The sequence below is a fragment of the Dendropsophus ebraccatus genome, chromosome 1, assembly GCF_027789765.1.
Source record: "Dendropsophus ebraccatus isolate aDenEbr1 chromosome 1, aDenEbr1.pat, whole genome shotgun sequence".
In the NCBI taxonomy this organism is placed as follows: Eukaryota; Metazoa; Chordata; class Amphibia; order Anura; family Hylidae; genus Dendropsophus; species Dendropsophus ebraccatus.
The window spans coordinates 139,596,420-139,622,974 of record NC_091454.1 but is presented as its reverse complement, the minus strand read 5'-3'; the positions used below and the strand labels follow the sequence as shown (position 1 = coordinate 139,622,974).

Genomic DNA, 26,555 nt, shown 5'->3' with positions numbered 1-26,555 from the left:
TAATGGGGGGGGAGAGGGGGCATCTATAAGGGGAGGGGGTATCTATAAGGGGGGGAGAAGAGGGGGCATCTATAATGGGGGGGGGGAGAGGGGGCATCTATAAGGGGAGGGGGTATCTATAAGGGGGGGGAGAGGGGGCATCTATAATGGGGGGGAGGAGGGGCATCTATAATGGGGGTAGAGAGGGGGCATCTATAATGGGGGTAGAGGGGGTCATCTATAAAAGGAGGGGGCCATCTATAAGTGTAGGGCAAACTGGCTGCAGACACTGGGAGATAGATATATGCACAATTATTATTATCAGGGCCCCTCAGGTGTCTATTGTAGGGGGTCACTTGCATTAGTCACTAGGTGAGAGATATATCTATCTATATACTCATCTTGTGGGGGTCACTATGGCTGCAGTCATAAGTCTAGCTCAGTATGTATAGACTGTTGCAAGCTTTTAAAGGGAACCTGTCACCCCCGGTGACGGGGTGACAGGCTCCCAACCCCCCGTTAGAGCCCCCTATACTCACCTCATCGCGCCGGGTCCCGCTTCTGAAGATGGTCGGGTCACAGAGATCTCAGCAGCTGCAGCCCGGCGCGCGCGCTGAGAGATGAGTCCAACGCTCATAGAGAATGACGGGAGAGTCCAGCGCTCTGTCATTCTCTATGAGCGTTGGACTCATCTCTCAGCGCACGCCGGGCTGCAGCTGCTGAGATCTCAGTGACCCGACCATCTTCAGAAGCGGCACCCGACGCGATGAGGTGAGTATAGGGGGCTCTAACGGGGGGTTGGGAGCCTGTCACCCCGGCACGGGGGTCGACAGGTTCCCTTTAAGTTCAAGTTCAGAAGAGTAAGCCTCATTAGAAGGCTAGCCAAGTGAGGCTGAAGTACTGAGTCAGACTGAAAACGTTCAACATGGAAACTTGCAACTTGACAACCATATACAAACTAAGAAAAGAGAGAATCTAAAGGAGGAGGAGGCTGCCGCGGCCTCTGCACACAGTAAGTCCCATTTAACATAACATTAATTTTACATGGTTTAAAATGTTGGCGACCAAATATTCTATTTGGCGCCTAAATTTTTCAGGTTAGGAGCCAATGGCTCCTAGGTAAATTTTTTAGTCTGGAGCCCTGAACAAGGTATATGGGTGGAATGTACATATCTACCAGTGAGGAATCTTACTAAAACTGATTATATTATACACTCTACTGAAATAAAACATTTATACAGATGGGGGCTGGGTTCACACTATGTATATTTGAGGCTGTATTTGTGAGGCTGTATAGCAACCAAAACCAGGAGTGGATTGAAAACACAGAAAGGCTCTGTTCACATAATGTTGTAATTGAGTGGATGGCCGTCATTTAATGGCAAATTTTTGCTGTTATTTTAAAACAACGGCTGTTATATTGAAATAATGGCAGTTATTTACTGTTATATGGCAGCCATCCACTCAATTTCAACATTGTGTGAACAGAGCCTTTCTGTGTTTTCAATCCACTCCTGGTTTTGGTTGCTATGAGGACCTGACTTGAGGACCAAATACTGCCTGAAGTATACAGTGTGTGAACCCAGCTTATTCTTATTTATCAACCTTAATGCTATATTTATACACAATTATGGATTAACAATAAAAAGGGCCTTTTTTGTGTGGAAATACCCTTTAAGAAGCATTTATTGCATCTGTCAAATCTATTTACTGTAAAAAAATAATAAAGAGGAGCGAATAATTTCTTGATTGCTGTATTTATTGTAAGTCCATGAAAGAACTTGGAGCCATATACAGCCTTAACCAGCCAAGGAAGAGTGTCACAGAACATTTCAACATCAGAAAGTAAAAACAGCAATTCTTTTAAACGTATGAGATTAAGGAACACCATCTGATCTTAAAACATGAAAGGAACCAGCTTAACACACTTATGATAATGACAGATAACCATAAGAATTAATTAACGTGGCAGATTAGATTTCAGAGCACTGTTACGTACAGAAAGGATTATAGCTACGTCAGCTGTTTTCCTTAAATAAAACTAAGATTGTCAAGTTTTTCATTTCATGTGCAAAAATACAGATGCACAAGAAAGTTCACACTCTATGGGCTGTCCTGTGATTATGGCTATTAGTGTATACTTCAGGTATGACCCAACAGATGCAATCTGTTGATTTTTTATAGTTTTACCTCACACACCAAGCTTGTACATGGTATACTCACCCACCTGGGCTGACTGGGTTCCCTAAGCACAGTGTCAATTCCATGTTCCAACCCCATTGAGGTCCGAGTGGCACCCATGTGACCTCTGCTCTGACTGTTCCAACTCCACAGCGCTTTTGAAGAGACAAAAGTCATTGTCTTCTATGCATTTTTATGATAGCACTCTCATAGAGATGCACTCATAGAGATGCGAGCACTAGTCCTAGTTTTTCCGTTTTGCAGCATATCTTATGGAAAACTTAAGAATCTCATTACAAAGGACAATTGGTGCTGCAAAATAAAGACCTCATATGGGTCTGTAGGTGAAAAAAAGAAAGAGCTATGGCTTTTTAAACACAAGGCGGAAACAACTAAAACTGGCCGTGGAGTTAAAGTATCAGGGGGGAATTACCTCCTTTCATTTGTTTAATGAGTTTTAAAAGATAAAGAGTTTGGAATAAAAAGTTATTGGAAAGTTATGTCCTGTTAGTTCTGTAATATACAGCTGGAGCTATCAGAAAACACTGGCAAGATAGCTGCAGGGTATTTCTATATTCCAACTAAAGCCCACCCTCTCCAACTACAGATGAGGCAGATTTTACAGCAGCTTGAAGTCAGAGGCCCATAAGCCATCTCCTGCTGTCGTAAAATGAAGTTGCATCTGTCCTTGGCAATAAGAAAAGTAATTTCCATATATTCCTTAAAAATGGTGACACACAGTAAGTACCGATTCAGTAATTTCTAGTATCTTCTTTAACTGTATAGAATACATGGGTACTGTATAAAGGAATTAAAAAATATATATTTAAAGATAAAGGAAACATTCTTTATTTTTGAGGGGAGCTATTAAAAAGCTCAATGATACATAGGAGAAAATACAATGAAACAGTATACATTGCTCCTCCAAAAAGCTTCACATATTAGGGAATTGTAGTATTTGCAGTTCCCTGATATAAAATGTAATAAATAAGGTAGCTGAAGAGGTATCAAACTGCCTGCAGCTTCAGGCTAAGTTCACACAACGTGAATATCCTATTAATCACAGCCGATTTCCTACAATGGTCGTGATTAAAAGAAAATTTATGTTGCACTGCAATTAATGGAATCCCGGATGGAGTGTACACATATAGGGGGGGATTTATGAAGACCGGTCTTATATTAGGCCCCGCCCCCTTTCCCCCGGCAGGATTAACTAAGAGGGGCACTCCTCTTAGTAAATCCAGCTGGGCACCTGAACCTGCGCTCGGCGTACAAAATCTACACCAGCTTCCAGTGAGCAGGCGTAAATCATGATAAATGAGGCGCCTTATCACGCTCCCTCAGCCCGCCCCTTGGTCGAGCAGGGCATACGCCAGGGAGATGGGGCGAATCTGCACCTTCTCTCTGGCGTACACCTTGGGCGGATGCTTTGTAAATGTCCCCCAAAGTATACACTCTGGCCAGGATCCCTAGCAGCCGCAAGAAAAACTGACATGTCAGTTTTGTGTGTCTGCTATTCATTGAATTGTAGCCACACAAGATTGACAGATCAAAAATGTAAATTTCATTGATAACGAACAAATGAAAAAACTGGCTGTATTTTGCTAAAGCAAGTGGTAAATCATGAGCATGTTCATTATTTGGATGCTCATAATCAATTACAGACATTATTCTATATGGTGTGTGCACTCCATCGTCCAACTTCCTATTAGCCCTAGCTATTAGCTATTTTCTCATCTTTTGTACAAAAAATGGCAGTTTTTAGCCATTTTACGGCACATACGACTGTCAAGAACACCTGTCTTTGTCCTTTTTATTGAAACTGATTTTAAAAAAATTGTTGGTAATGTATTATTTTAACATTTGCTCTTTTACAAAAAAAAACCTGTCTTTTAGGCAAGGCAACAAATAAAGGCTGTTCTGTTGTGAGTAAAAAAAATTGATTGGGCCAAAAGATGACAGTGAAAATAGCCTAAGGCTATGTTTATACAGTGATTTTTGTTGGTACACTGTTTAGGTTGCAACGGCCGCTTTTTAACACCCTTTTGGGTGTGGCTATTTTTAAAGTTCCATTCAATGTTGTGTAAATTACAGTGAAAGAATGGTCAAAAACAAAGGAAGAACACAATAAATGTCCTGAACATTGATTTAAACATGGCTTAAAATTGAGATCTATTCCAAATAGCACAAATTTCATATATAATCTGCACTAACATATGGTGTCAATTTTGGCAGTTACCTAGTGAACTGCAGAAGGCTCTACTACTCACTTTGCACAAACAGGTGTGAAATTAAATTCAGGCTTTTTTCACCAGAAAACAGGCACAGAGGAGGTAATTTATCAAGGGTGTTGCACCTATTTTTTGGTGACTATCTGTTTTTGCGCCCATTTTTGGGACTAAATTCTATTTATGAACCAGTATTCAATGAGTAAATATTTTTGGGATGCTAATTTTTTTAATCTGTGTATTTTGAGTATTGATTTAAAAAGTGCATAATCTGAGATTTTCGCCAAGTTATTACTTAGACGATTAAAAAAAAATCTGACCCCCCCCCCCTAAAAAACAGGTACAGGCCTACGTCTGGTCAGCAGCAGGTGAATATACTGCCCAAATTCTTGTGATTATTTTGCTGTGTAAAAACCAAATACTCAAAAATCGCACATTGTAGTAAATGTCCCCCAGAGTGTGTAATAAATTTCCCCCATTATATACTGGAACAATTGCCTATAGTTTGTTGACTGGACCAGAGAGGGAGAAGTCTGTATCTCTTAGTAAGAAAGCTATGAAAGTTTTATCTCTGTGCCGCTACTAATCACTAGCTTGTATTTGCCGAATGTTCGGATTTGTCCGAACCCAAACGCTGGGCATTTGACTGGTGGCTAAAGAAGCTGGATGCAGCCCTAGAAAGTACTGGAAAATATGGGTACAGCCATAGGCATCCAACTTCTTCAGCCACCAGGAGTCAAACGCCAAGTGATCAGGTTTAGATTAAACCAAATGTTCGGCAAGTACGCTCATCATTACCAGCTGGAGAATGAATGCCGAATGAATCAGCTACTGCAAGTTTGTAAATAAATAAAAAAGGAAAGGAAATAAAGGGAGGGCATTGTTCACCATATGATGTGCATTTTGCGAATAGTTGAATAACTCTGTACTCTCTGTTCTCATCACAAAATAACAGTAACTGTCTTCCATCCAAAGCAAAGTAAAGAAGAAAACAGATGCAAAAAAGATATCTGCATATATAAATAGCTCTGTATTGGAGCTGGGTAGAATATGCTCAGGTGGTTCTTGGGGCCACAACAGCCCTGGAGAGCTTTACATTTTTAGATTACTATGGAAAAGGTTTTATTGTCATTCCTATAAATTATTCATAATTTAGGCTGTAGTGGTCAACAGATGTTTAAAAGATTTACACAGCATATGAAAATACACCATACTAAAGCAAAAGAGCATGATTAATTAATTCCCACATGAGACTGCTATATACACTCTAGTACAATATATGTATACAATAATGTACAGGCATTCTTACCTCTTCTACGCATCGCCTCCTCACTCTCAGGTTTGCGACTCACAGATACAACCTTCATGGTTAGATGAGCACCCCCTTGGCGAATCAATGATACCACTTGTTTATGACCAACCTTCACAACATTTACACCATTCACCTAAAAGTACAGATATGGAAAATTTAGGGACAACTGGAAATTTGAAATGTAAAGTTAAATGTAAAATGTAGAATACTACAGAGAATCAGGTGAAAACGGTTTAGCTGAAGATGGTGGTTTAAGAGATTTTCGCTGCTTTATGTATTGAGTATTCCAAAAATATCATGTTGCCTTGGGACACAAGCATCCTAAGGAAGCACACATAAAACTGTAAAGAACATTTCAGAATAATTTCAGCGTTTCATTACATTTGCATACATCTTCAAGTTGTTTTACAATTATTCCTGATTAATATACTATTACTGGATTAAAAAAAAACTTAAAAAGAGGTGAAAAGGAAACAGAGTTGATAAATTAAAGCAAAGCAAAGTTGATATGGCAACTACTGCATTTCTCCAAATATAACTCTGGGTCTTATATTACTTTTTTCCTCCTAAAAGGCATAGGGCTTATTTTCATGGAAGGTCTTATTTTTGGAGAAACACAGTATGCCCCTACACTCAAGCCCCATTCTATATGGTAGTTAGTCACCATACTGTATGTCCCACTGTTGTTAGGCTTCTCTGTAGTTAGGCCTCCATACTGTATACCTGCCTCCCTCCTCTGTACTTCTTCCCCCATATTGTATACATCCCCTCTCTGCAGGTAGTCCTCATACTTTACATTGCCTATCAATGTCAATGTCGTCTACTTTCATCTTCTTACCAGTCCTGCCTCCCTGTAGCTTGTGTTGAGCAGGTGGGGGTGGAGCATAACAAGTCTGGCACGGGTGGGTTGATGCTTAGCCACCCAGTGTAAGGGATCAGGTCAGCTGACTGGTAGGACCTATTTTTGGTGTAGGGCTTATATTTCAAACCTACTCCAAAAGGTATGCAAAACAAAGCTACGTCTTAGTGATCACTGTATTGTATTTGTATATTAAAGGGGTAGTGCGGCGTTTAACATTTATTCACTAAATAACACACATTACAAAGTTATACAACTTTGTAATGTGTGTTATTTAAGTGAATGGCCCTCTTTCCATGTTTCCCCCACCCCTGGAAGGGCGGTGCATTATACTCACCGCATTACTGTCGACCCCGGCCGCCATCTTGGGTCGATCGTGTCATCTTCAGGAGGCCGGCCTGACCGAACCCCTCTGGCGCGTCATCAGCTGCTCAGCCGCAATTGGCTGAGCATAACAGTGCTCAGCCAATCGCAACTGAGCAGTTGATGACGTGTTCGACCCAAGATGGCAGTCGACGGGGGAACACGGGGAAGGGGGCCATTCACTTAAATAACACACATTACAACGTTGTACAACTTTGTAATGTGTGTTATTTAGTGAATAAATGTTAAACGCCACACTACCCCTTTAATAGGACCTAGTATGATTCTAGTATGGACTTTATTAAAGTTTATTCACATGTGAGGGTGATGGGATAGTAAAAAGTCATACCCTTACCACACTGCACAAAATTTCAGGATTTTACCATTGTTTTAATACATTTGTGTTTCTATTAGAAGTTCTAGGATTCATTTTCTAGAACTGTGTCCACATGTTCTGGTGCTGTAAGCAAAAAAAAATCTGTTGGCATGCAGCTGTCACTGCTGCATTAGAAGATGCTGAAGTCAGATGCAAGAAAGAAGCATAAATAATCACATATGAATATAGCCTTAAAAGTGTACATGTCATCAGAAAAAACTTTTGACATGTCCCAGAGACATGTGAAAGGTTTTTATTGGTCAGGGTAAACGCTGCCATGCGTTCCTCTCCCCGCTCTGTGTCTATGCCTCAGTCCAGGAAAGAACATGCTGAGCACGGATATCTCTCAGGTCATTTTCCTGATCGGCCACGGTTTGAACACTCAGACCCCTCTCTATCTCTCTATGACAATAGCAATTATAGATATGTGACTGCATGCCGATTCCACACCTCGATCAAGAAGTCTCCTGTCCTAAGACCTGCTCTCCACGCTACGCCATCGACATCCACAGACTCCAGATATTGCAGAGCAGGGAAAGCTGGTGTAGGTGTGAACTCCTCAATCGGGGTCTCTGCTACAAGAAGATTTATGTTGACAATGAATAAACATGCCATAGTATTTAAACATTTGTATAAATGTGAAACAAACAATTCATAAACTCACACAATAACTATTAACTCTTGTACTATGCTGCTATTTCTGCCATAGTCCATACTATGAACTTTTAGCAGTAAGGCCTTATTCACACGTCCTGTAATTAACGGATCCGTATTTCCATATCCGAGTTAGTGCACATTGATGTCTATTGGGCTATTCACACTATCAGTAGATGAAACGGATAAAAATCAATGCGAAAAAAAAAATGCAGACCCAGATTTTTTTTACGGATCCTCTCATTGAATTAAATTGTTTACGGATTGTTTACGGATTTCAACTTGTTTGACATCCGTATTTCTGTATTCCGTAAAAAAATGCTGATGACTCATAGGTCACAAGGTTTTGTTTCTAAGCAAACACAGGCTGACAAGCGATCATGTGACTTATTTTAGGGGTTGTGCAAACTGGTGCTATTTTTTTTTAACCTACTCAACTTTATTAACTTGTATAAAGCAGTCAGTAGTAAAAACGAATTTACGGAAATAAATAAAGGATGCAATACGGATGTACTACGGATGTCCAAACCATAATTTTTAGCGAGTTGTTTCAGGACTAGAAAATATTACTAAACGTGTGAATAAGGCCTAAGAACAGCTTAACAAAAAATACAACACATAGTAGTACAGGTGCTATATTGTACCCATAAAACAGCCACAAATCCTGACCTGACTGTGCCTCAAGTGAGATCTATATAATATTAAGGTCATTAGATCCACAGACAGTCTTAAACTTTCAGCTGTAATATAGGCACTAAAGTTGTCAGACTAATTCCCACTCCCATGTTTTCAGGACTCCCTAGGGTTGCACCCAACATCTTCAGCTGTAATCGACTAGAAAATATTACTGAACGTGTGAATAAGGCCTAAGAACAGCTTAACAAAAAATACAACACATAGTACTACAGGTGCTATATTGTACCCATAAAACAGCCACAAATCCTGACCTGACTGTGCCTCAAGTGAGAGCTATACAATATTAAGGTCATTAGATCCACAGACAGTCTGGAATTTTCAGCTGTAATATAGGCACTAAAGTTGTCAGACTAATTCCCACTCCCATGTTTTCAGGACTCCCTAGGGTTGCACCCAACATCTTCAGCTGTAATCGAATGCTGAGAGTTTGGGTTCGGATGAACTCAAACATGCTCTAAGTGTTCTCATCTCTAATTGTGACCATCATGCTTAACTAGTAAGGGCAAACAGCTTAGGCTGGGTTCACACCACGTTTTTGCAATCCATTTTTTGCAAAAAGAAAAGCAAAAAACGGATACATCCGTTTTGATCCGTTTTTCCATTGACCTCCATTATTAAAAAAATGGATCAAACAAATCTGTTTTTCTAACAGACACAAAAATGAGGTCGACTACGTTTTTGTGTATGTTAAAAAAAACTGATGCGTTTTGATCCTTTTTTTTTTTATAATGGAAGTCAATGGAAAAATGGATGAAAACAGATGCACACAAATGCATCTGTTTTTCATCCATTTTTTGCAAAAAACGGAGTGCAAAAACGTAGTGTAAACCCAGCCTTACCACCGACTACTTTCAGAATACTGTACAATGGAATAACATATTTGCAGTCTTCTAGGCAATATATACAATTCCTTTATTTATTACAAACAGCCCATATTGTACAGAATTACAGCACATCCAGTGTTCACATATCAAGCTCCCATATCATGCTTCCCTAACTGTGAAACATTTTGGGGGGCTATGCCTCCTGGTATTAGCTCAGATTGTGGATTTAATACATAGTATATAATATACATGTGTACAAAATTGTTGGTACCTTTTCATTAAAGAAAGACAACCCACAACGGTTGCTGAAATAACTTGAAATTGACAAAAGTAATAATACATTTTAATGTTTAATTTAAAATCAACTAGTGAAAATCGAACATTGTATGAATTGAGATCCAACAGGAAAATGTAAAAAATCTAATTAATAAAAAAAAAAAAATAGTTTTTTTTTTGCCTTCGCTGTAAAGAGCATGCATGTACAATAAAGGAAATAATTATTTGATCCCTTGCTGATTTTGTAAGTTTGCCCATGGACAAAGACATAAACAGTCTAGAGTTTTAAGAGTAGGTAATTTTAACAGTGAGAGACAGAATATCAAAAATAAAATCCAGAAAATCGCATTGTATAAATTTTATACATTTATTTGCATTTTGTAGAGAGAAATAAGTGTTTGAGCCCTCTGGCAAACAAGACAATACATGGTGTCAAAAGTTTTTTGTAGTTGATGATAAGGTTTGTGCACATATATGGAGGAATTTGGGTCCACTCCTCTTTGCAGATCATCTCTAAATCATTAAGATTTTGAGGCTGTCGTTTGGCAACTTGGAATTTCATCTCCCTCCATAAGTTTTCCATGGGATTAGGGCCTGGAGACTAACTAGCTAACTGGACCACTCAATGACCTTAATCCTTAATGTGCTTCTTTTTTTTGTAACCATATTTGATTCGATCTTAAAAAATAAGTATACATACGTTACAGTGGCTGACATTCCACGATCAATAAAGGCATAGTGTAAAGCTCAAAACACAATGGGGGAGATTTATCAAACTGGAGTAAAGTGAAACTGGCTCAGTTGCCCCTAGCAACCAATCAGATTCCACCTTTCATTTTCCAATGACTCTGTAAGGAATGAAAAGTGGAATCTGATTGGTTGCTAGGGGCAACTGAGCAAGTTTCACTTTACACCATGTTTGATAAATCTCCCCCAATGTCTCACAATGGGGACAAACAGAGATCAACAAGGATCTAATAAAAACTGGTACAATATATACAATCTGAGAACTCAACCCCCTTCCCCCTAGCCCACCCACCACCTGTGCCCACGACCTGGAGAACGACTACCACTAACAAGAACTTATATTGTCAGAGAACTCCTGATCCTAACAAGCTAATCAGTTAAAAGTTTTCCAATCTCTGAAAAATCCTTTCGTAGACTTCTCTATTGTGCGCATAACCTCTAATTTATGGGTCTCCAAACTGCTGCCCTAAAGCTGTTGCAAAACCACAATTCCCATCATGCCCGGACAGCTAAAGCTTTGGATTTGGCTATTCAGGCCTAATGGCAGAGGGAAGGAGATTGTCACCAAACATGGCTCCATCCATTGACTGATGCAATGAAGTAGTTTTGTGCCCTAAGCAGAGAAACACCTTCCAAAACATAATGTTTCCACCTGCATGCTTGACAGTGGGGACGGTGTTTTTTGTGTCATAGGCAGCATTTCTCTTCCTCCAGATATGTTGAGCAGTGGAACTTTGTGAGCGCTGCAGGATTTTAATCCAATGTGTTGCCAAAAGTTTTCTTGGTGGCCCCAGCTGCCTTGAGATCATTAACAAATTTCCCGTGTAATTTTAGTCTGAGCTCTCACATTCCTCATGAACCAGGATACCCCATTAGGTAAGATTTTTCGCGGAGATCCAGATTAATGTCAATTGACAGTGACTTAGTATTTCTTCCATTTTCTTAGTATTGCACCAACAGTTGTCTCCTTCTCACCCAGCATCTTACCTATGCTTTTGTAGCCTGTTTCAGCCTTGTGCAGGTCTATGATCTTGTCTCTGACATCCTTAAAAAGCTTTTTCATCTTGCCCATGTTGTAGAGGTTAGAGTCTAACTGATTAAGTGAGTCTGTGGACAGGAGTCTACAGGAGTATACAGGTGACAATTTAAGACCAGCTGTCTTTAATGCAGCTAATGAGTTGATTAGGAGCACCTAACTGGTCTGTAGGAGCCAGAACTCCTAATGGTTTGTAGGGAATCAAATGCGTATTTTTTTATGCAAAATGCTAATAAATTTATATCATTTATATTCTATCTCTCACTGTTAAAATTAACCTACCCTTAAAATGTTATGTCTTTGTTAGCGGGCAAACTTACAAAATCAGCAAAGGATCAAATAATTATCTTATGTATATGGCCACCTTAGATAATGCTGTAGATTTATTATGAGATACACGCCTCTTAATAAATCTGCCACATTACTTTGGGGTTGCCAGTTTGCTGAGCTTTAAAATCCCTAATCTAGGCTAGATTTCGATTACAATTACTAGTCCACTTGTGTATTTTGTAGTAAATTCGGACCTTTACGCTAAGCCCCAGCCACATGCTTAAAAGTACTGAGGACAGCGTAAATTGCCAAATATTCAAAGTATTTTTAGCCAAAGGAGTAGAACCATCATGGAGAAAAATTATAGTGGAAAGATTTAAGCCTACTTCTGGTTTAGGCTAAAAATGCTGACCAAATTAGTGATTAAAATAAGGACCAAATACTGACCAAAAACTCAACCTTATAAGAACTTTAGTATGATAATGCCACCAGGCAGACCGATTTTAAATATAGTGGGAACACTACTCTCATGTATAACAATGATGTAGAAGTTACTGTATTTTTTGGCATATAAAACAACTTTTTAACCCCGAAAAATCTTCTTTGAAGTCAGGGGTCGTCTTATATGCCTAAGGAGGAGCTAAGAAATGGCAGCATCCCCACCGTATGGGGCAACCACTATAAAAAAAACAAAAAAAACTATTCTACTCACCCGTGACCTGTTCTTGGCAGCCGCGTGTCTCCAGTCCCTTCTCCAGGTCCCCAAAGCTCTCCCGGGCAGCCGATCGTCTCAACGGAGAGGCTCAGCTGCCGGGAGAGCTTTAGGAGAATGACAGAGGCTTCAGGAACTTCCGGCGCCTTTGCTATTCTTCCGAAGCTCTCCCGGCATCTCCGGTGAGATGTTCAGCTGTCCTTGAATGCTTCAGGGACCTCTGGCATAGGCAGTGCATGTCAAACTGTCTGCTCCGGGAACAGGACTGGAGACACGCGACTGTTGGGAACAGGTCACAGGTGAGTTGATTGTTGTTTTTTTTTCTTTAGCCTTAATTAACCCCTGCCTGATTGCAGCAGGGCTCAGGCTAGTAAACCCTGCTGCGGTCAGGCAAGAGTTAACATCTTCTGGAGTATAAGGCGAACCCCTAAGAATCTTCTTGAGAGTCAGAAGTCGTCTTAACACGCCCAGTCAATACAGAAAATACAGTATATGGCTATGTTCACATAGCGTAACAGACTGGCTGTTCCGTAACTTGGTCGGGTCACGGAACGGCCGGTCTCTGAAAAGATCATCCCATCAGAACACTGCGGCCCAAAAGATCATCCGGCCAGTACTGCAGTACCGTCTGGATGATCTCTTGGGCCGCAGTGTTCTGATGCGGGCGCATCAGTGCGCGCCCGCATTGGAACTTTACATTGCACGCTTTGGACCGAGCGGCCGTGTCCACTCGCTCCATAGTGTACACTGACATGGTTTTCTGCAGCAGCTATTCAATGAATAGCGTCCACAGAAAACTGAGATGTCAGTTGTTGGCGGCGCCGCTAGGGATCCCGGCCGGAGCGTATACTATGTGTATATGCTGTGGCCAGGATCCCATACAAGACAAGGCAACGTATATTTCCGTAAAATGTACGGCCATTGTTGTCGATTTCAATATACGCGATTTCAAAATATACGTTGTGTGAACATAGCGTATAACAGCAAATTCAATATGAACTTACCTTTTGCTCCTCTCAGCACAAAACCAAATCCTTCCAGTTCCCTCTTTTGAAGTCGCGCAACTTTCTCCTGGATGACATAATCGCTGTAAAAATCCAAAACAACAGAGCAATAGTAATGACCACATCACATAGCTCTTTTTCTACAACTCTTAAGCTTAGCAGGCCACACATACAGTATGATTAGATCAAGACTCGGTTTGCTGTCAATCCAGTCATACTTTAAAAACCCAAAGTGAAATGTTATTACAGCATGGTGGCTTATATATCTCCTTGGCTTTTACATGATAATAACTATATGATAACTCTACCTATGGGACGTGAAGGAGTCATATGATCCAACTGTGTAATGTCGGAAGAGACGCTTTGTCCGATCTTCACGAGTTTCTGAAAGACAGGGCATGTGTGAGTCCTACCAAATTTCACTGTATAGCTTTGAAGCACAAACTGATACAAGGCAAATTTTCCATATAACTCATATTAGGCCTTCCCATAGACAACTGTTTGTCATACCTTGACGTGGATCTGGCTGCCTCATCTGCACTTCCTCTACACAGTCTGCTGGAAACCATCCACTCCGACCCTTCACTGATCCTTCCCAAAATCCGCCTTCACCAATACTCAGCACTGTAAATAAAAAGGCAGTCAAAAATAAGGCAGTTATAATACATGCATGTGAACCCACAATTATGATCTACATTTTAGACAGATCCCTAAACAAGGTCTTTTTTGTAATCATGGGTATGACGGTGAGAGGGCTGTAGGCCAGGCTTTCTGCTCCTCTAAAAATCTGTTTACCAAGCACGGAAGGCAAGTGATCTATAAGGGTGGGTGCTGCATGTTTGGATTCTAAATGGTATACTTATTTTCTAATCTGTTTTATTATTTTGTTTTTATTTATGAGCAAAAGCTATCTTTCCTGAGCTGCTTATAACAGAATTGAGATATGCTTTACAGCAAGCCCCATGGATACAGACACAGTAGGCTGGAGGGAACCCTACAAAATTGCATGGGAGAGTTTTCAAGGCACGCTTTGAGACCTATTCAGAAAGTGTGTAGTGGGGGAGGGCTTAGCTTGACTATCATCTACTGTGAATAACCTGATCTTGTCTTATCAATACAATGGTGTCACCCGTTTCTGTAATCCTGCCTGTGATCATAGTGAGGAAACTGTTGTAAAGTGTTGTAAATCTCTACATAACAGGAAGTGTCAGCTTATTATCAGGTTTACTGGCCAGAATCAAAGCTGAGAGAAAAAAAAAATCACCATTCGTAAAAAATGTTTACATACCACTGATTTATCAAGCAGTATTAAGAATGTTTCTTGCCCCTAACAATCAGACACAGCTCAGCATTTAAATATTATTGAGTTCGCACACAGTCTTCATTCAGACATTTGATGGCCACCTTTTAGGACGGCCGTCTTTTAGGGCAGCTGTCATTTTAAGTCCAAATAATTATTTCAATAACTGCCACCCTTATGAAATAATGGCCGTTATTTGACCTAGAAAAGGTAGCTGTTCAAAAAGGCTGCCATAAAATGGCCAAAAAAAAGGCATTGTGGGGACATGGGCTAAATCTTTCCCTTGATTTAAGCAATAGGTCACTTTCTGATGACATATTCCTTAAAAAGGGACACACATGTAAACTGCTGAATGTACCAGAGAGTACGTTTATGACAGACAACATTCATCTCTGCAAATGTGTTTTTGAGCTTTAATCTACAATTTTAGTTAAAATGTGAGAGTCAGATGTCAGTCATAATCAAAGACAGTGATTTCTATTGGACACACTTAAAGTGATTCTGTCACTCCCTTTCTGTATGAGGTCTTCTCTACACAGCTTTAAAGCCTACATTCTGCAGTTTTCATACCTTTTTTATTATAGATTTCTTGGTGCTTGGTCCAGTGAAAAATGCTTATTATTGTTGGTGGTTTGTGCCATCTGGGCGGGGCTTCACGTCCACAGCACCACTTACCCCCTCGCCACCTCTGCCATTGGAATGGGTTTACTTAGAGGAGGTGGGGCCTAGACCTCTAGGCTGGCCCTTTCCAATGGCTGCAGAGAGGCGGGACCTAGACGGCAATGACATAAACAGATATGTGTGCCCATCTCTCCATTCTAGAGACAGGGATGAATCCCAGAGGTGGGACCCCCATCTATCAGACATTTATGGCATATCTGGCACTAGGCAGTTCATTTAGCCATGCACATTACATCAAAAGCTGATAATACACAGTTGATTTGCTGTAAAGCAGATCCTTGCTGCAAGTAAAGATAGCAATGGCATTACAGTAGAACAACACTAGGACTGTATATGTGTATCCTTATCCAACAATCACTGTTACTCTGATACCCAGCCTAACTACTCCAAACCTCTAACCTCATTTTATGTGGAGATCTGTCAGGAGACAGACACTGCAAATGATCTTATATGCAATATTTTCACCCATCAGATTAACCAGTTAATCTGGACGTTACTGCCATCTCCTATCTGCCGTGCATGAATATTTTTAGCATGACAACACACTCATTCGCTGACCAAAAATTACCATAATATGTTGAAAACCTTGAATCCCACTAAAACATCTATTTCAGGGGCTCACCTTTTAAGATATAACATACACAGTTTTCCATTTTACTTTTTATTGTACATTCAGCATTAAACAACAACAATTACATATAAATATCTATTAATGTCCGACTATAAATAATGATGTCAAAGGTGCACTGTAGTCTGATTTTGTTACTGCCATATAATGTCCTTCATAGTAGTATGTGTCTACAATCAAAGATCTTGTGTTCTTATGGAAAGTAATACTTCGATGAAATTCAGACTTTCATGAAACTTCACATAAATAAGACTTGGGTGGAGGGGCTTATTGTTACTACAAACAAGGCCAAGGGTATCAAAGGGAGAGAAGTGTTATTTATGTGAGTAATATGCTGTTTGGTTGACAAATGCTGAAGGGAGAAGACTAGGACAGTAGAGCAAACAGGAGAGTACAGGAAAAGGTATCTTATAATAACATGCAGAAGGGGAAACACATTTGGATTAAACATTAGAGAATAGGAATAAAAAAAGAAGAACATGTTCATAAAAAACATTTTCCTTTTCCTCTGTTCCTTGCAATGTACAGCACCATAACAAATAACTGCTCAGCCCACCATGTCCACCACAGCTGACTGTAAGGTATCAGAACACATCAATAGCCTCTGTAAGAATAAGAATTGGAGAGATGCTGCAATATATTTTGCTTACATTCTACAATATGAATCATTCTGTAACCCTGGTGTTCAGTTAAGAAAAACATTTTTCATATTCTCCAAAAGGGAATTATGTGTTAATAGAAAGGATCCCCTGATCACTTGCCCAGACTGAATAGCAGCAACAATGCTTGTGTCTCACTCTGGAAGACCCATTAGGTTCTGTGTTATATAGACAATGCATTTATCCTGAGTGACCCCTAATCTTCCCTGTGGCGCTGCAGAAAAACGGAATATTTACTGCTTGGTTTTCCTGGTTTTAGACAATTACTAGGTGTCTCAGAACTCTCCCGATACCCAAACAAGGAAAGATCTATTAATCAAGGCTGGTGGGGCAGAAAGAAGCCACTGGTGACACCCGCCCCCACCCCCTAGGATAATGTGTGCTTCTGGCAGCATGAAAGTGATGACAGGTTCCTTTTAGTTTCAATGTATCAACTAAATGACAAACAAAAAGGGCATAGATGTAGATTCTAGAGTATTTTAAATATGCTGCAAATTTTTTTATTAAAGCATTGTATTGCCCCCCGAAAGTTATACAAATTACCAATATCCACTTATTACGGGAAATGCTTATAAAGTGCTTTTTTCCCTGCACTTACTACTGCATCAAAGCTTCACTTCCTGGATAAAATGGTGATGTCACGACCCGACTCCCAGAGCTGTGCGGGCTGTGGCTGCTGGAGAGGATGATGGCAGGGGGATCCTCAGTGTCCCTCCAGTGCCCTGTGTCCCTTAGTGTCCCCCCCCCCCCCCGCCATCATCCTCTCCAGCAGCCACAGCCCGCACAGCTCTGGGAGTCAGGTCGTGACATCACCATGTTATCCAGGAAGTGAAGCCTTGATGCAGTAGTAAGTGCAGGGAAAAAAGGCACTTTATAAGCATTTCCTGTAATAAGTGTATATTGGGGATTTGTATAACTTTTGGGGGGCAATAAAGTACTAAAATAGCAATTTTTGTCGGACCTCTCCTTTAATAGTTAAATATATTAGTATTAGGACAATGCAGGATTTCAGCTTTCGGATATAAACAAGACTACTTTAAAGGGAACCTGCCGCCAGACCCCCCGCTAGAGCCCCAGATACTTACCCCATCTCGCCAAGTCCCGCTCCTGGAGCCGGTCCCGGGAAGGATATATTCTTGTCGGAAGCCCGGCGCACGTGCTGCATAGATGAGTCGTCCGATGCCCATAGAGAATGAATGGAGCCAACATTCTCTATGTGCACCAGACTCATCTCTGCAGCGCGTGCGTGGGGCTTCTGACAAGGATATCTTCGTCCCGAGACCAGCTCCAGGAGCGGGACTTGGCGAGATGGGTTAAGTATCCGGGGCTCTAGCGGGGGGTCGGGCGGCTTTCACCCCGGCGCGGGGGTGACAGGTTCCCTTTAATACACTGAAAGTAGGTAGATGCCTTGAAAATGGACAGGGGAGGGGCAAATTAGAAAGCTACATAACTTTTTATTGAAGGGAAGCAGGTTTGTGCACATGAGTCTGCTGATGTCCCTGTAGCCCCCTACCTCCTCTTTCTGGCACCGCTTTAGTTATCTTTGTGTGTCTTGTTGTGTTAGAGAAATGTCATCTAAATAAAATATATAAATTAGCTCCTTTGGTGCACTGGGGGCGTTTTTTTCATCAGATTTCGAACTTGTAATCTACTGATTGTGTGAATAGCCCAATAGAAACCAATGGGCAATAACTCAAGTACATCACCGCGGATCCGCAATTGCGTACACAATTACAGAATATGTAAATAAGGCCTAAAGTTTTAAAATAATAGTAATGTCATAGATCAAAACTGTTTAATACCTTCTACACCATCATTCCAGTCATTGTGTGAGAATTTAGTCAAAAGTTATTTCTGTAAGTCTACCTAGTGGGAAATACCTCAAATAAGGTCCGTCCAAAAAAATTTATATACTGTATATTGTTTAAAATGATGTACTCTGCACCTAACCAAATCAGAAAACGTTATTTTTTAAATTCCAGACAATAATATCATAAACAGAATTTCATTAATCTGGCATTTTATGATGACTGATAGATACCCCATGGACTTCTCTACTGGGAACTAATATAGATGTTGTTCAACTGAATATCTATATCTCTTAATCCACAAAGATTGAAAAGCAAATAACCAAAATGTCCTGGTGGACAGGCATTAGACCACTCATTGAACAAATCCTGTGAGCTCTTCAAGGAGAGATGACCTTCACATAGAAAATATCACACAATGATATTCTGATTAATAAATAAAAGAAAAAGAAGGCTAGATTATATCTGAGAAATAATAGACATGTTCCATTGAAGAAATGAATACTCTGTGGAGTATCCTTTACAAAAAGGTGACACTATTACAGAAAAACATGACCTTTTTCAAATAGAAATAAATCATTCAGGTGACTGATTATCTTAAAAAGCCCTAGCTGGGCTTATAAAAAGCATTCTTGGAGTTAAGGAAGCCTCCTACCACATGACACTAGTAAGCTATACAGATATGGTTAAATGGTAACAGCCTGATTTAGGCTATGTTCACACATTTTTTTCAGCTCCGTTTAAAATGGCGTCCGTTATTTTGAATCTAAAATAACGGACGTCATTTAGCAGCCTGGCCTTCCCTTAGTGCAATGCCGGCTGTTTGTACATTATTTTAGTTCGGGATTACTAATTAGACTTTGGGTGCGGCTTAATTGAAAAGTCCATTGAATTTAATAGTAGAAACGGAGAAAGAACGGTAACAAAAGGAAAACTGTGTGTGAACTGCTAAAAAAAAACGTCCGCTGTTTGCAAAAGACGTCCGGAAATAACGATCATGTTCATTATTTTGACATCCGAGGTAAAAACATTCGTTATTCAATACACTGTGTGCATTGGACGTCCGTCTTCCCGTTGACTTCAATGCATTGTCATTGCAGTCAGTTAAATCGCAGCAAAAAACAGACTTTTTTTTAAATATGAAAATCGACCGACTTTTCAATATTTTTGACGTTGTGTGAACATAGCCTTACAGACCTCTTACACAGTCCGATTATCGACAACGAACGTTTCTAGAAAGAATTATTCGGCCGATAACCAACCTTTGTAACATGGTAAACGATCAGACAATGACTGAGCAAATCCCCACTCATTACTGACTGCATCTTCTGTGTGACGGTAAATCTATCGTTATCGGTCCCATATCTCTCTGTGTGAAAAGGAGATGTGCTGCTGATAGCAATGAATATTAATAGCCACATGAACAATGTAGCAATTGTTCATGTGACCTATCCGGGCAATTTATCGTATCTTTCCAAGCAAGCGCCTATATTTCTGATTGACACTCGTTTGCATCCTTTCATTGCCCCATATTCGACTCCCCTATCACAAACCATCTTCGCTCCATCTCCCTCTGATTCAAAGTACTTACCATCCTATTCTCCCTGCTATTGTCCTCCATATTTGTTGGTCATGCTCCTCTCCTTGACTGTTTTATAGAGCCATTAGCACTAAAGCTTTTGTCACATAGTTGCATACATATTTATGCCATTATTTGGTGCCACTGCTATAGACTTTTTAATTGTATTTTCTGTGTCAATCAATATGACTGAGACAAAAATAGTACATGAAAAGATGTTGTGGAAAACGTTTGTCTACAGCTTTTTCCAACCTAAGGAAGAAAATACACTGAAAGCATTTAATCTCTGCATGTGTTTTCTTATTCGGTGGTTACTTGTTTCCTTATGTATATTATTTTTGGGGGTGAATTTAAAGAATCCAAAAGCTTCCTCCTAATGTAAATAAAACATCTTCAAAAACAAGGGGCAGGCACTTTAACATGATCATGCACATCATGTCATTCTGACTATATTATGAAATGCTCAGACATAGCATGAGACAACTACGAGAGCATAATAAAAAAAATAGATATATGTATCGCTATACTTCAGTGTAATTATTTGCCTGTTAAGACAAATGCAATTTCTAGTATAGACTGAAAGAAAGGGAAGACATCAATGAAAATAAACTGAGCGCATGATAAACAGCAGAAATATTAATCTGGCAGACATTCATTTTCTCTGTTGACAGCTGTAATCCTAAAAAGTCACAACCAAAATTTCACTAGACATGATGTCCAGCAGATACTCACATCAAAGTAACCACCATAATTACTGTGACAATACTGTGAATAGGGTTCCTAACATGATAACATTTACTCAGAACAAAGAGTTACACCGGTTTACAATGCATTTTTGCAGTCCATTTTTTTCATCCGTTTTATGCAAAAACGGATGAAAAAACAGAAGTACAGTATTTGTGAGCATCCGTTTTGATCAATTTTTCCATTAACTTTCATTATGAAAAGATGAATCAAAACATATTCTTTTTCTTAGTGTACACAAAAACATGGTTGAGCAAAAAAAAAAAAAAAAAAAACACAGTGTGAACTCAGCCTTAGGGTGCGTTCACACCTGCAGGATCCGCAGTGGATTTTCATGCTGCGAGTTTGCAGCGAAATCAGCTGCGGATCCTGTACTGTGAAGCTCAATGGGTCCCATACACGCAGCGGATACACCCCTGCACCGCCCCCGGCCGCCCGCAGCTTACAGCCCCGGCCCCAAGCATACATCACCTGCAGGGGAGCTGGGAGCATCACACAGCCACGGCCCGAGCAGGTGATGTATTCTCGGGGCCGGGGCTGCGATCGGGTGTGCGGGTGTGCGGGGTGGCGATCGGGCGTGCGGGCGGTGCGGGGCTTTAAGGGGGCCGGGGCTGTAAGCTGCGGTTAAGCATCCATAGCATTCTCTCATTATGTTGCCCAGGCCACCAGCCTTATACTGTCTGGGCTAAATGTTTAGGCACTATATTGATGAACACAATTTAAATACGCTCTTTGCACTGTATGCACTTTTTGACCATATGTGTCACAGCAAAAATCAGCCTATAATATTCTGTCGGTGAGAAAAGGGATCTCCTGGGATTAACTAGACATTGTACTGTCCTAATAGATACAAATGTCACTGCATGAGGAGCGCTATAGGAGTTTTAATGTAATAAAAAATATATATATAAAATACCCCTGAAAATATCCTATTTTCTGCCTTTTGGAGGGGGTGCTGTGTAAAAGAGTAACATATAAAATATTTACAGTGGTGCCTTCATTTAAAAGTAACTTGGATTTTTGGTTTGGTTTTGGTTTAAGAGCTCACATAAGAGCTCAAAATTGTGACTTGGTTTAAGAGCATTGTTTTGGTTTAAGAGCTCCCTGTACTGGATGGAAGGGCAAGTTGGGGAGGAGCATAGTTGGCATAGTGTGGTCTACAGCACTGTACTCTGACCACGAAGTCTCCCGCACCTTCCAAATCATAGCAGATCCACTTCAGGCTGGGGCTTACATCAGGGGACAGGACTGTGGAGGTAATCTCTTCATAGCTGTAAACCTCTCTCCCCGGAAGGGAGTGATGCTATACTGTGCCTACATCTGCCCTGCTCCTTCCTTCATACTCCCTACAGTCTCTGTCAGGCCTGATTGGTCCATGCTGAACACACCCCCTTCCCCATTGCTGTCATGTGACCACACAGACCTCTGACAGCAGCCCTGCCTCTCTATTCTAGCCTGCTGTACCACGCTACTGCATTATGGGAATCTGCAGCTCACCCATATCTACAAACTGCTGCTGTATTTTCAGGTTGATGCATTTACTTTACATTATACTCCACATGCTGGTTGCTGTACTGTACAGTAACTTATAATATGACATATCCAGCTGTTTCTAAATGTTTGTTTCATTAGTTTTACATGTTATTCAGAATATAAAATCATTATTTTGGGGTGTGGAACCAATTGTCTGCATATCAATGATTTCTTATGGAAAAATTTGCATTGGTTTAAGAATGGATTTGGATTACAATCACAGTCCCGGAATGATTTATGCTTGTAATGCAAGGCACCACTATATAACATATAAAAAGTGCCGGATAAACCCTTTAAAGGAGAAGTCCGGCCAAAATTAATTTTTGATATGTTGTCACTTATGAAAAGTTATACAAATTTCTAATGTACATTAATTATGGGAAATGCACATATAGGGCTATTTCCCTTAATTTTGTAGATCAGGAAGTGTTAGAATTCTCTCAGATCCAGTGACGTCACGACGAAAGGTGTAATTCCTATGGAGTGTCCAGCAGGGGGCGCTCTCTATATAGAAGTCTATGGGACTTTATTGTTTCTATGGATTTCTATGTAATGTAATGTAGTGTAGTGTACAGTGCTTTATTGAATGAATACATCTAGGGAATACTTTGGGGAGCAAGTGTCCCTGCTCCCCAAAGTATTGCATAAATGTATTCATTCAATACATTAGGATATCACAGTAAGCCCGCCGATCCGCCGCATTCCCGCCACACTCCCGCCGATCCGCCTCATATACACTGAACTACAGCTCCCATCATTTGCTTATAGTATGAACAGGTGATGGGAGCTGTAGCTGGGTAATGGATATCACTTGCCTGCGATGCCACTGCTTACCGGCTCCCAATGCATCAGTGCGGACACCAGGATGCATCGGGAGCCGGTCTATGAGAGCGGAGAGCGGCGGCCAGGCGGGGAGTCAGCAGTGCTATAGGGAGAAGGTATCCAGGAAGGAGGAGGAGGGGGGAGTGCTCCTGCGTACTGAGCGGCTCCCCCCTGCGCCCGGCGGCATAAGCAGTGGCATCGCAGGCAAGTGATATCCATTACCCAGCTACAGCTCCCATGACCTGTTCATACTGCAGATGATGGGAGCTGTAGTTCAGTGTATATGCGGCGGATCGGCGGGAGTGCGGCGGGTCGGCGGGCTTACTGTGATATCCTAATGTATTGAATGAATACATTTATGCAATACTTTGGGGAGCAGGGACACTTGCTCCCCAAAGTATTCCATAGATGTATTCATTCAATAAAGCACTGTACACCACACTACATTACATTACATTACATAGAAATCCATAGAAACAATAAAGTCCCATAGACTTCTATATAGAGAGCGCCCCCTGCTGGACACTCCATGGGAATTACGTCACTGGATCTGAGAGAATTCTAATACTTCCTGATCTACTAAATTAAGGGAAATAGCCCTATATGTGCATTTCCCATAATTAATGTACATTAGAAATTTGTATAACTTTTCATAAGCAACAACATATCAAAAATTAATCTTGGCCGGACTTCTCCTTTAACTCCATCTCTTATTGTGAGATAAGAATAAACTTTGGCAGTCATGTTTTTAGAATATTGCTGAATAAGTCCAGAAGTTGCAAGATGCCTTTTGTGATCCAGTGCCAAAAAAGTATACTACATATCACAAATGCCTCATGTCTTTCACACAGCAGTATTTTGGATAATGCATTAGTATTTATATGCCAAAACCAAAAGTGTCACCAAAACGCGGCACAGATATCTTTCCACAGGACTTTTTTTATTTTATTTCAGCAGTGAATAAAAGAGATTTCTTAAAATGTTCTTTTCTTAAAATGTTATTTCCATCATAGGTTCTGTATTTGTGTAAAAGTAGTATAACAATTCAAAACAAAATTTGTGCCACACTTATTTTGGTCCATATTTTCATTCATAAAAAGGCCACAAAAATGGTAGAATGTTTTTACTACTAAATTGTATTGTATTTCAGAGTAAAACGAGTGTTTGTTTATGAACCTTTATGTTTATGTTTTTAATTGTTTGGCCTGTATTTTGGACCATTAAGAGCCCAAATGGTATATTTTGGGCTGCAGCATTTGAAATGCCTGAAAGACACAAAAAAAAATCTGAAAAATCAAAAATTCTACCATCTCATTAAAAGCCAAAATTAGGCTCAAAAACAATGTGCAAACACAGCCTTAAATTTGGATTGTTTCTTGGATTTTGATGCAGATTTAACTGCAGATTTCTCTCTAATGATTGGAAAATTATAATAACCTTCCCACAGTCCCCTGCATAATCTTTATGCTGCATGTAAATGTAGTTATAGGTGATTATATCATGTAGCCTAAGGTGGTGCATAAGGTGAAGATACCATTAGCCCCTACACATGGTGCACGTAATCCTAGCCTTGACTACCCCTAACCTTGCAACCAGATTAACCAGGAGCCAAGTGGAAGTGTGTTTGCTGAGCAGAACAGCCATCGCCTGGGTCCACATCCACAAAGATATGAATGCAACAAAGTGGTTAGAAGATCTTCAGTGAGTGCCACATTTCTTCTTTACATCTTAGATATGCTCCAACCAGATTAGCTTTTTGTTTGTAGGACCTTGTAAAAAACGTAATCATGGTGTGATGTTGTTTTGTTATAAAGGGAACAGCAAAGCACTTTTTGCCTCTCAGAACAACATATTTAGCCACGTCCTTGGAGAACTGCATTTTAGCTGAGTGCATGAAACTAGCTCAAATCTTGTAAGCATGTAAGCTAAAAGCTGTACAATCCACACTCATTATTGCACCAATATGAAGATATCAGTGTATCCTATTTCATATTCATAATGTCTCAAAAAATCCCTTTTAGTTATGTTCTCAAACTGTATTTTTAAGGTATGCTTGTAGCAGTAAAAATAGTTTCTTTTGTAAAAAGCAATTTTATTCAAATTGAATTTAAAAAAAACGTTTTTGTATTTCGTCCATTTTTACTAGAGATGAGCGAACCGGGCTCGGGTTCGAGACGATCCGAACCCGAACGTTCGGTATTTGATTAGCTGGGGCTGCTGAACTTGGATAAAGCTCTAAGGTTGTCTGGAAAACATGGATACAGCCAATGACTATATCCATGATTTCCACATAGCCTTAGGGCTTTATCCAAGTTCAGCAGCCACCGCTAATCAAATGCCGAAAGTTCGGGTTCGGATGGACTCGAGAATGCTCAAGGTTCGCTCATCTCTAGTTTTCACCCAACCTAAAAGGGTTGTCTGGGCCTTTTCAAAAAATACCATTGCATTGACTTCTGTGGGTGTTATACAGTATATTTTATATACACTTTCATTATTTATATTTCTTCTAGCTCCTCTCGTGTCCTCAAGCTCAGTAACATGATCATTCTGCCTCCTGCGATGCCACATTCAATATCTGTTTCCTGTTCCATCTACTGAACATGATCACTGGTGGAGTCATCGTTTGGGTGGGGCAGGTGTCCCTACCATGGGCTGGCTGGAATTCCACACTGATTTTAGCCTTGCCCATGCTGGCAAAGCTAATATTGGAGCTCAGTAGAAGCTGCCACAGAAAGGGCAGCATGACATGCAGATCATGGGCTCATCGCTAGCTTGTTGGACTCCCACACTAGACTAACCACTGAGCCACCCACCAAGGTAGCTATCAGTCCCTGCTCTCCTACTTTTCATGCTCCCCTTTCTTGTACAACTTCTACTGAGCTCCAATATTAGTGCTGCCTATATGGGCAGGGTTAAAATAAATGTGCAATTCCAGCTAGCCCATGGGAAGGACACCTGCCCTGCCAACCTGATGACTCAGGAAATAGGTCTTAAATGTGACATCACAGGAAGTAAGTAAATCACCATTAAAGTGGTCATATGACTGAGCCGAAGAACATAAATAACAGAAATTGTACATAGAAAATAAAACACCCATAGAACTCAATGCAATGCTAGTTTATTGACAACCCCTTTAAAGGGGTTAGACACTTTAGAGTAAAATAGTTCAGTGTACAGTATTAGGCTATGTTCACACTACGTAAGTTTCCGGCCGTAGCGCGTTCCGTGAATAAGCGGCCGGATATTTACGTAGTTTGCGTACAATGGAAAGTATACGATCTACG

General features: G+C 40.4%; 1 protein-coding gene across 3 annotated transcripts in view; it reads right to left on the bottom strand.

Moving 5' to 3' along the window:
• SHANK3 (SH3 and multiple ankyrin repeat domains 3) overlaps window positions 1–26,555 on the bottom strand; it is a 244,325-nt gene that overhangs the window by 31,677 nt on the left and 186,093 nt on the right. For all 3 annotated transcript variants that reach the window (XM_069979855.1, XM_069979864.1, XM_069979872.1), the window contains exons 14-18: window positions 14,028–14,141; window positions 13,826–13,901; window positions 13,518–13,600; window positions 7,749–7,873; window positions 5,698–5,833 (exon numbers count right to left, since the gene is read on the bottom strand). In XM_069979855.1, coding sequence (XP_069835956.1) covers window positions 5,698–5,833; window positions 7,749–7,873; window positions 13,518–13,600; window positions 13,826–13,901; window positions 14,028–14,141 — 534 coding nt within the window. The remainder of the gene's footprint in view (window positions 1–5,697; window positions 5,834–7,748; window positions 7,874–13,517; window positions 13,601–13,825; window positions 13,902–14,027; window positions 14,142–26,555) is intronic.